Source organism: Lactuca sativa, chromosome 4 (genome assembly GCF_002870075.4).
Source record: "Lactuca sativa cultivar Salinas chromosome 4, Lsat_Salinas_v11, whole genome shotgun sequence".
Classification (NCBI taxonomy): domain Eukaryota; kingdom Viridiplantae; phylum Streptophyta; class Magnoliopsida; order Asterales; family Asteraceae; genus Lactuca; species Lactuca sativa.
Genome location: NC_056626.2, coordinates 262,754,949 through 262,766,950, shown reverse-complemented (window position 1 = coordinate 262,766,950; position 12,002 = coordinate 262,754,949). Strand labels below are relative to the sequence as shown.

Genomic DNA, 12,002 nt, shown 5'->3' with positions numbered 1-12,002 from the left:
TTGCTAGCTTTTTTCTAGCATTTTTCTTCGGTTTTTAATATATTGCTTGAGGTTCCAATTATTTATTTAATTATTTATTAATTTTTTTTCAAAACTCCCCTCCTCATTCGCTTTGCTTTTTGGCATCCATTTTCACATTGAGATACTTACTTCCTCCTTGTATTGTCCTATTGAAGGTTATCGTCTTTCATATATAATGGGATGGGTCATCGCTTAAAGCAGTTACTCGTTATGACTATGAATAATTGTTCCTCTTACCACAATACGGTATGGTAGTGTTTGTTGTTGCTATTGTTATTTATAAAATGTAGCACATTTTGGTTTGGGTCTATTAAAAATTATTTCCTATCACTCATTCAAGTTGGTGTAAAATTCAAACCCATGAAATTTAACAAAATTAGTGTGTTAATGGTTGGAAGCCACAAATACCATTTAAAGCGATTTGTTTCGACGAAGGAGAAAGTGAATTTCTTAACCAGAATTAATCTTCCATTTCAAATCCACGTCTTTTCCCCACTACAAAACAAACCCCACACACACCCTCGTTTCTCGCTCCGCTTTCCTTTGATTCGAAGAAATCCTCAGAAGGAAAAGTAGGCAGGGAAATGAGCTGCCATGGCTGTCGAGTTTTACGAAAACGATGCAGCGAGAACTGCGCCCTCAGACCTTGTCTCGAGTGGATCGAATCTCCTGAAGCCAAAGCTCGTGCTACACTCTTCGTCTCCAAATTCTTCGGCCGGAGCGATCTCATCAACTTCATCTCCTCCGTCCCCAGCCACAAACGAAACGGTATATTCTATAATCCAAATCCACATCCATCGCATCCTAATTCCTTATATAGCTTGTTCACGATTATTAATTTTGTCAGAAATTTGCATGTATGATGTATGATGTATGTGCATTTGATCTTCTCAATCTCAGCGCTGTTCCAGTCACTCTTGTTTGAAGCGGTTGGCCGAACAGTGAATCCGGTGAACGGAGCGATCGGACTCCTCTCCTCAGGTAACTGGCACATCTGTCAGGCGGCAGTCAGGACGGTGCTCGACGGCGGTACGCCGCCCGTTCTCGTGAACACTACTCATATTCCGGAACATAAAGCTTACACTGCCGGCGCGTGGTCTGAAATGATGATCAGAAACCAGATACCTTCCGGCAAGTGCGGCAAAGCCAACGCGCCTCCACTGACAAATCTCATGGTTGGTTCATCTGCCACCGCCGACGAACAGAAATTCCCCGCCATGACGGCATCCAATATATCTAAAGTGTCGATGAGTTTCCGGTGCAACGACGTTGAAGAGCCAAAGCTATTGAACCTTCTTGTATAACTACGTAAACGACAAAAGCTTAAATTCTAAATAAAGTTATCAGTAGATCGGCGATCATGTCTAGGATACTACTTTTTTGGAGGTGAAACTATTACTAACAATAATTTAACCATAACTTAAAAATATGAGATGTAGTCTTCTTTTTTTGACTTATGAGTTCTGTAAAATCGTCACCCTTTCACCAAAAAGTTCACCGTGAAATTTGGGTGTCGATGGCCACCGGATATTTGTGTTTTCCGGCGGAGAGAATAATCAAAACGGCATCTTGTTGATTTATGTATGTTTCCGTACTATTTATCTTATCTACACTTGTTAACTATGAAACAAAAAAGGTGGCTTTAGAGATGCGTATGGTTTTGGTTTTTCTAATTCAAAATTGGAGATAGTGTTACTATTTCATATTTAAAAGTTAAAAGTTAGAGCTATATTAATTATGTTATTTTGATTTAAATTCATTGAAAGTAGACAACAATGTGCAACTAATATAGTAGTGTAACTATGCTAATGTAAAGTATAATAGATATTTCTTTTAAGATATGTAATAAAAAGAAATTAAAAAGTAAACACTTTGTGTTGTCTTTTTGATTGATGTCACAAGCATAATGGGGTGATTTTTAGTTGATTCAAACATGGCAAACACGAGTTGAAAAATGCACAACTTCATGCGCTCACTTCATAATCATTAGTTGGTGCAAAGTTATAGTCACACGTGGGTCATGACCTTACCTTGCATGCGATTCTCCATGGCATCCTAGTTAATTCCTTTCCTCCATTGCCAATAGTATTATCATTCATCTCAACTGTATAAAAAGTTGGCAGAAAGTATATAGATTTCAGAATAATGAAGATATAAATCCCGCTTAAGACAAAATGTAGATCTAAAAATGAAAAATGACTTAGAAAAGTATTTATGTTTGAAAATCGTTTAAAAAAATATCATCCTAATTTTGTATGTTAAAAGAACATCATTCAAATAAAGTATTTGTATAAAAAGAACACCAACAGTTGTGTTGTTCAAATGTTAACCATTGGTAATGGGCTTTCTGTTTATTTGGTGACATGTTATAATAATTTATGACATAACATTAATTGATATATTTCTTTTTTATAACATTAAATGATATATTCTTTTTATATAAATGGATTTAGGTAATCTGATGGCTTCTACTTCTCCTAAAAGTTGATAACCAAAAGGGATCAAGAGTTTGCATACCAATTTCCACTCCCTCTTATTAACTTTATGCAGAAAATTAAAATAATTATTAGATGTCATGAACTAAGAAAAGGGAAAAAAATAAAATAAACAGAAAAGTGAGTTGGAAAGGGATAGAGGTGATGTTTGTGATGGAGATGTTGCGGCTCCGTGTTTTCGCGGCTCTCCTTACTTTCAACTTTTTTATTTATCATGGAATCTCCTGCTTTTCCTTCTCATTTTCTCTGGGGATTTGTTTTCTACTTCATTCCCGTATTTTCCTATTGTTATGAAAATAATGTTTGTAATATATAGTTCGTAAAAAATTTGTTACTACGTAGATTTTGGTTTAGACTTGATTTTAGTTAGGATAATAATTTGGGAGTTTAATGTATTATGTATTGTATGCATATTTATTTAACTCTAAAACTTTTCAACTTTATCGACTTAATTGAATGATTAATTGCATTTTTTTTTGCTTATAAGAACATTATATTTCATTCTTAGTTGCTCATATTTGTTTCTCATCTTTTTCCTATATAAAAACATTATATTTCATTATTGGTTACTCATATTTTCTTCTCTCTACTTTATATTTGTTGTATGTAGATTGTTTGAGAATAAAAAAGAATGATATAACTGTTTATGCCAAAATATAAAACTTATAAAAGAAACCATTCAAAACTCATATTTTCTTCTCTCTACTTTATATTTGTTGTATATAGGTTGTTTGAGAATAAAAAAGAATGATATAGTTGTTTATGCCAAAATATAAAACTTATAAAAGAAACAATTCAAATCAATATGGTTCAAATATGACCTCTATCTTCAACCATATTGATTTGAAATTTCTCAACTTTACAATCTCTTCTAGTTAATTGTCTTTGACCATATTCATTTCTAACTCTAAAATTTTTCAACGTCTTCAACTTATTTGAATGATTAATTGCAATTTTTTTGCCTATATAAGAACATTTTATTTCGTTCTTAGTTGGTCATATTTTCTTCTCTCATCTTTTTTCTATATAAAAAGATTATCTTCCATTCTTGGTTACTCATATTTTCTTCTATCCACTTTACATTTGTGGTATATAGAGTATTTGACAATGAAGAAGAAGTTTGTAGTTGTTTATGCCTAAAAGAAAGATTTTAATGATGAAATGTATTGTGAAAACATGATCTTTAGAATTAAGATTGTTTATTCAAAACAACTTTGAAGTGTTTGGTACTTAGTTTTTAGTTCGTGTCATGTAATATTTTTTTAATATAGTTATTAATGTTTTTTATGTTCTGCAATAAAGTGCATCCATAAGTTATCTTGATATCAATTTAATTCAATTTGTAGTTTTTGAAAAGAAATACAAATAGTTAATTAATAAAAGTATAATTTAATACTTTTATTACTATTTATTCATATTTTATGATTGTCTGTATAAGAGAAAAACTAGATCTAAATAATTTCAAATACAAATCTATTGACATGTTGCAAATCCTTTGAAAACAATCACACAATCCAAATACCTATTTTATTCTCAACTTAAAAAAAGAACTTATACGATGTTATAAAAATAAAATATAAAAATATTTTTTAGAAGGCTACATCATTGGCTGTTTTGTGCAACGACCCAAAAATCAAGGATAAAAATTGTATTTTTATTATAGTCAAAACTCAAATATCTTCTAAATCCAAGCATTCCAAAAACATGGTTAATTAAAAACACTTATCAGAGTTCATCCCAAAATCATATATTGCGGAAACACTGGTGTGTGCGCTGCGATCAAGTCGGGCTCATCCTTTCAAAACTAATGATACTTGAAACCATAAACAAAATTGTAAGCACGAAGCTTAAAGAGTTCCTCGTAACATACCCCACATAATCCACATAATCACATAAATCATAGCAACCATACAAGCCATGCATACAACACATACGGAATGCCTTGGGCTCCCCCACAAGGTCTGATATTCAATTGCCACGGGCTCCCACCGGGGTCTTCCATGCAAGTATCACAAAGACAGCTAGCATATCACATATCCCATAAACAACTAACGTACCACATGTTACATAATCAACTAGCATACACAAGCCAAACATATAAACATATAAGGATGTCGTGGGCTCCCCCCAGGGTCTTACTCCAGGATGTTGATCCCCCAAGGTCTTACACCTATGTTTCATGGTCTCCCCCCATGGTCTTTACCTAGAAAGCCACGAGCTCCCCCACATGGTCTGACATCCAAGTGCCATAGGCTCCCACTATGGTCTTTTTATTAAAAAGTCATGGGCTCCCCCACATGGTCTTACATCCAAATGCCATGGGCTCCCCCTATGGTCTTTACCTGAAAAGCCATGGGCTCCCCCACATGATCTTACATCCAAGTGTCACGGGCTCCCCCGGGGTCTTTCATGCAAATATCGCATAAACAACTCGCATACCACATAATATATGACCAACTAGTATATCACATATCACTACATTAACTAGTGTACCACATATCACAAAATGGGCTGAACTTGGTGCCTTCGACCCATTCGTATGGTGAGGAGACTCACCTCGCACTGTTTAAGTCCCCCGGATAAAACTCCAGCTGCTAGTTGACAGATTCCTGAGCTATCAATCATCAAAACAACACCTAATTAATAATTGGGTTCCAATACATAACCATAGGTCCATGCTTGGGGTAATAAGAATATTTTACCCTTAACCTAAATTGGTCCAAACACACACTCTGAAGGCCCAAAACCAAGGCCCAACATATGGCATAATTTTCCAAATTGGGCCTAAAACTCTACATGGACTTATTTTAAGGCCTAACCATTTATTCTAGTCCAAACAATTGGCATTCCGATGGTCCAATATCCCATAATTATCAAGGCCCAATTATGGTGCACTTATGGCCTAATTTTTCAAATTGGGACCAAGCCTTCCCAGTGAGCCTTATCCTAAAGCCCAATAATTTCCTTAGTCCACAAACTTGTTCCTATTTGGCCCACGAAGGCCCACAGGAACCCAATCCAAGAAATGGCCCAACAAGAACCCAAACAACAAAGCCCAAAAAAGGCCCAACTTGAAGCCCAATCATAATTACTGTTTTTCACATAAAATGACAATTAAGGTTAAGGGTTCTTACTTAACCCATTAAGGACTTAATCCATTAAGTCCATTACTCCACTAGACCAAACATACAAAGTAATTGGGCGAAATTCAAAATTCCAAATCTAATGGTCCAACGCGGGTCCGTACAATTCCAAAACTCACATTCCCAAAATTATGGTTTTCTAAACCCAAATTAGGGTTTCCAATCCAATCACATACCCATTAGTCAAGTAAATAGGTTTTTATGTCAATTAGGGCTTTATTAGGTCAATTAGGGTTAAATAAGTCGTGCACCACCCACTACCACCTCAGGGTGTGGTGGTCAACGGTAGCTCACGGCGGCAGCCACCACCTCGTGGTAGTGGTTATAATTCTAAACCTAAAACATGTTCAAGCATCTAAACTAGCAATCCAATCAAACAATGCACACTGCCACTTAACATGGCGGCTTATGGCAGCCGAAGGCAGTAGCCACCACCTCACGGTGGTGGTGGTGGGTTTTTCCTTGAATAATCCAGCCAAATAATTACATTATACAACATAAATCCAAAAGAGACACACACATAATATAATACAGACACTCGCTCAGCAACCCTTGTGGCGGCCGACGGTGGTACAAGGTGACGGCCACCACCTCACGGTGGTGGTGGCGGCGGCCTATCTTTTGATTCACAAACACGCAACACACCAACACACATACGCCTTAACAAAATGATGGTCACAGCCACCCACCTGGTGGCCTACGGCGACAACATCAAGAGCACTAGTGGCAATAGCGGCGGCTAGGGGCATACGACAACGACCATGTCTTCAACAGGATAGCGCAACGGCAGATGAATAGAGGAGAGTGAGAGAGAGAGAGCCACCCAACCACGACTACCACAGCCTCGCAATGTCGGTCTTCCGATCTCTATGACTAAATCATATCGGAGCAGCAAACCTTCGTCTTCGTCGGCATCTAGACAACGACGGCGGCTTCCCCGACGCCAACTTCTTCTCCGGTCTTCGACTGATGCAACGCCCTTTCCCAGTTCTTATCGGTCGTCGTTGTTGCCGGTGACAAGAGTTGTTCGGTATGGTGTGAAGTGGTCGGAGCCGATAGCGGGGGCTGGAGATAGAGAAAGAGGGTGGCAGCTGAATGTTTGGGTTAGGGTTACCGGGAGGGTGACGGGTTATATACCTAAACTCCATGAAACTGCATTCCATAATGGCACAATCGGTCCCTCCTTCTCCTTTTTCTTTCAAATTAAGTCCATAATTTACCCTTTTAGCCCTAGCCTCTAAAATCCATTCATAACAAGTCCGATATTTTACCAAACACCCCCTGACTCTTGAAAATCCTTACAAAATAAATTCCGAAATTACACTTTAACCCCCGAATAATCCAAATTATAATATTTGGCACCCCGAAACCAACATCCTGCTAAATATTATGGATTTTAGGGCCATTGTAAATTAATATAAAATATAAATTTACATCTTGGGGTTTCGAGTTTATTATTTAATTATTCTATTTCAAACGGAATGTTATAACTCTCCCCCACTTAAATTAGATTTCGTCCTCGAAATCATTCTTTACCACTCCTGACACGAAAAATAACTTGAGCAACACGGCCACAACCACAAGCATACCCTAGCCTTTCCAAAGCAACCAAACCAACCCTTGTAGGTTTCTAAAACCTGAAGATGAACGGATTCTTTGAAACATGATCATATTTATTCAATCTGAAATCTGGAGTCTCGAGGTGGTCTGTCTCCCTGACAGACATCCCACACTGAATCATTGCCAAGTTCATTGCACTTATCTCCCAACTGGATTCTCAACTTCTGATAACTTGAGGTTCCCACTAGAAAATAGAGTCACAAACCAAAATTTCCTGCAGTACACTTATACTTGACAGAAAGCTCATCTGGAATGCTAGATTCATGCCCGGTTGCTGAACCAACTGGCAATCTTACAGTCGCCCCACGCGACCTCCGAAGAAAACTTCGACTAGCAATACTTGCCCTCACTATATCGCCACTCATGGCTCCATTAATCATTCTGGTCCATTCAATCATATTAGCCTGACAACCTGCCGCCACTAAATCCGACTCAAAAAGATGATTACTACCAGACTAAATGTAGTCGTACCTCATGTTCGATCCCCTCCGCCCAATTGTTTCCTGATTCCAATTATTTTATGACCTAATCACAACCTTGTGAACTTGATCACCCTAGCCTAAGTCATCTGAAAAAATCCGTGAATGCCAGGACTACCCTACAACCCTTCTACACTTCCCGCACTTTCTGACTACTTGTGAATGCTATGGCTCCCCCGCAGTCTTGCAACACTTTCTGCATTATCTAAATACTGGTTAATGCTACGGCCTCCCGGTAGTCTTACAACACTTTAAACCTAACTAACTACTAGTGAATGCTACGGCTCCCCTGTAGTCTTACAACACTTTCACCCTAATTGGCCATTAGTGAATGCTACGGCTCCCCAGTAGTCTTACAAAATTTTCACCCTATTTAGCCATTAGTGAATGCTACGGCTCCCCCACAGTCTTACAACACTTTCACTTTAGCACAACCGCAACCCAATGCCTTACCCTTAATCTATCCATTCAGATATACTCAGAGTCGAGCACACACTCGACTGGACACCCAAACTGAGCTCAATTCATGATTGCAATCCCTAACCTGATTTCCCAAAATTCTACTATCAAGCACCCAGAAGACGCAATTTACATGCTAGGGAGTTTTACTGAACTCCCAACTCACGCAATCCTCAAACCAAACAGCCACTTGGGTCGTCGTCCTCCTTGACAGGGATGCGAAACTCATCCTAGTTTCATAACCGCTCCTTCTTCTAAATCCCGGGACGATTCTCCCTCACTTTGAATTGACTACATTCTCAAAGCACACGAAAATTGAAGGGTTCCCAATCTTTATTACTTTACAACGATCGACCCGATGACAACTAGTGTTTAACATCTAGTGCTCCATCACTAGCCCATCCCAGAAGATTACACAACTTCTAAAGGCAAGATGAACAATTCCCGAATCCCCGTGAAACCGATATCCCCTGATACTTGAAATGATAGTACAATCAAATCTTGAAATCCTAATGACAGATGTTCATACTAGAACCTCAGCAATAGATCGCTTCCCTTGGTGACCCCACAAGACAATTTGAGCACAGTAATTGAAACAACTGAATCCTGATGAAGGTGGATAACCACCATGAGGGACCCTGTCTACAGACTTCCCACATAATACCCCTGAACCGATCTCGACCATAAACCAAGATAATGCTGAGCACTCCCAACCCGCAAATAGGGAAATGGCCTTTCGTTAACCACTAATAATTCACGACATGCAAATGGTATATGTCATCACTTGAGGATATAACCCAAAAGCAAGCAGGGAATCAACTTCAGAGATACACTTACCCAAACCCTTGGAAAAAAAACTTCATCGTGCAGTTTCCTGCAAGTGCTGCACTGAATCCGGCCCCGCTGGCCTCTGAAACACTGATCCGAACTCTTCGGTCTCTTCCCGGGACCTTCCAATATATGCACCGGATCTGATCCCCTCTTCCCAAATGTGCTCTAATTCAATCTCCCTCTCTTGGGCTCTAGAAATCATATCATTCAGGGTCTCGCACCCTAACACACTCACCAACGCAATCATCAACGACCGAACTGCAATAACTGGAGCAACCTCTGCCCTAAACCGGGCTACAACTATTCCCAAGACATAGTCTCTAATCTTGAAAGTGCAATAGATCGCACAATCAATCCTTTCCGCTCGATACAAGATATCCACGGTGAACCAAACCTTAGCTCCTAAGGGGTAGGGATTAGTACGGAAAACACTTTCCATCTCCTTAATCCAATGCGAACTCAAATCCCTGGCAGTCCCTCCACTAATTGGCTCACCATCGGAGTTGGGACCAAACCCTGGCCCTTCCCCATGCATGCTCATCCTCATTCTACACAAAAATTATTCCCACGATCCAAACATAACCAAGAATTCTCCTTCCTATAGGCTTCCTAGATTCTCCAAGTCTCTCCAAGATTCGAGTATGGATCATGTGCTTTCAGTAGTACTGGCCCAATACTTCCTTCAACACCTATCCATACTTTCCTCAGCAATCCTCCCGAATCCTCTAAGTCACTTATTCAAACCATTATGCCAGTAGTCACTGAACCATACTACCAACCTATTGCAGCATATCCTAGGCTTTCCTAGGATCCCAACCTCACCCCGCCCTTAGCTGCTGAAGAACTCCCATTAATCTGAACTACCTACCTCATGAATATAGCCACATGCAACAGAGATTGGATAATCCTTCGAGTAAAAGTCTCAACCCTAGAATGGTTGGACTCAGACGAGAGTTGCACAACAGTGTCAAGTCCATCACTCTGAGATTATCCAGTCTGTGCTACATGTGACTTAGCATATTCACTTAGTAGCTAACTCACTTTGCTAAGAGTCCTACAAAGGACAAAGAAGCAGCATTCAGACAATGGAAAACTAACCAACGTACTCCAATCAAACAATTCTATCCACACATACAATTCGCAAACAGGTGACTCCTGTCACTAATCTTGTCCTAGGCTTACCCTAGGGTAATCTACGACCCATAAAACTATCATAGAACATTCGACCCACATACCACAACCCATGTTGTCCACATCCACCCTCACTGTCGGCTGCCTTATGCATGCAAATTATACATAGAGCAGGAAATAAGGACAAATCATTATTCTAAGGCTATAAGATCCTAATCGTATACAATTTTTAAAGCATACACTTAGCATTTACTGATACCAATAGTCATTCTCAATCCAACATAGCATACAATATCTCGAAGGATACATGCATCACATATCAAGCCAATCTATCGCTGACTACTCAGCACTAGCATGCAAGTCTACCAGCTCATACAACATATAAAGGCATCTCTCCGAGCCCTAACTAGCATGCGATTCTAAGATTCCAAAAACATGGTTAATTAAAAACATTTATCAGAGTTCGTCCCAAAATCATATATTGCGGAAACACAGGTGTGTGCGATGCGATCAACTCAGGCCCTTCCTTTCAAAACCAATGATACCTGAAACCATAACCAAAACTGTAAGCACGAAGCTTAGTGAGTTCCCTATAACATTCCCCACACAATCCATATAATTACATAAGTCATAGAAACCATACAAGCCATGCATACAACATATACGGAATGCCATTGGTTCCCCTACATGGTCTTGTATCCAACTGCCACGGGCTCCCCTCGGGGTCTTCCATGCAAGTATCACAAAGACAACTAGCATATCACATATCTCATAAAAAACTAACGTACCACATGTCACATAATCAACTAGCATACATAAGCCAAGCATATAACCATATAAGGATGTCGTGGGCTCCCCCAGGGTCTTACTCCAGGAGGTCGTGGGCTCCCCTAAGGTCTTACACCTATGTGTCATGGGCTCCCCCATGGTCTTTACCTAGAAAGCCATGGGCTCCCCCACATGGTCTGACATCCAAGTGTCATGGGCTCCCCTTACGGTCGTTTCCTGAAAATCTGTAATGACCCAATTTTCACGCGTAAAAATTTCATTTAAATTAAGTGGTTTGTAAAACATTTGTAGTAAAACATCATCTGATCATATCATTCCATAAAACATATCCCGTGTCTGAAAACCCAAAACATGAAATAATAATAATGCCAGAGTACAATCCCAGAACATCTCATAATGAGGAAAACCAATGTGTGTGTGAATGATGTGCCGCTACCAAGCCAGCTCCTTCCCCTTCGCTGAAGAGATACCTGAAACCAAAACTAAAAACTGTAAGCACGAAGCTTAGTGAGTTCCCCCATCGTACCACATACCATACAATCATATCACATACATACTGCCAGGCATTTCTGGGGTGCCCGACCTACCCGGTACGACCATTCTGGGGTGCCGACCTACCCATACGGCCATTCTAAGGTGCCGACCTACCCATGCGGCCATTTTGGGGTGCCGTCCTACTCGTGTCTAGCCATTCTGGGGAGCTGACCTACCCATGTCGAGCCATTCTGGGGCGCTGACTACCCTTCGGTCCTAACAACCGAACCTCGGGGACTATGTCACCCCCTATTACTAATATCACATATAACATGACATAAACATATTATCAGACATATCTGGGGTGCCTGAACTACCCTTCGGTCCTAACAACCGAACTCGGGGACTGGTCCCCTCCTACTACCTCTATCGCATATAACATAACAAACCAGCATGCATACATATCATCACATACTGTCAGGCGTATCTGGGGTGTATGACTACCCTTCGGTCCTAACAACCGAACTCTACTACTATCACATACAACATATCATGCTAGC

General features: G+C 39.7%; 1 protein-coding gene across 1 annotated transcript; it reads left to right on the top strand.

Annotated features, from left to right (window-relative positions):
* Positions 1–481: 481 nt before the first annotated feature.
* LOC111904470 (LOB domain-containing protein 38) lies at positions 482–1,605 on the top strand. The gene is made up of 2 exons (XM_023900229.3): positions 482–789; positions 922–1,605. The coding sequence occupies exons 1-2, from the start codon at positions 606–608 to the stop codon at positions 1,323–1,325; spliced, it is 588 nt and encodes a 195-aa protein (XP_023755997.1). The 5' UTR covers positions 482–605; the 3' UTR covers positions 1,326–1,605.
* The last annotated feature ends 10,397 nt before the right edge of the window (positions 1,606–12,002 follow it).

What these genes read in the sequence shown, in the direction of transcription:
- LOC111904470 (XM_023900229.3), top strand. Translation starts at nt 606, where the DNA reads ATGAGCTGCCATGGCTGTCGAGTTTTACGAAAACGATGCAGCGAGAAC. An exon ending in CCCCAGCCACAAACGAAACG is followed by an intron (nt 790 to 921) that starts GTATATTCTATA and finishes TCTCAATCTCAG; the next exon opens with CGCTGTTCCAGTCACTCTTG.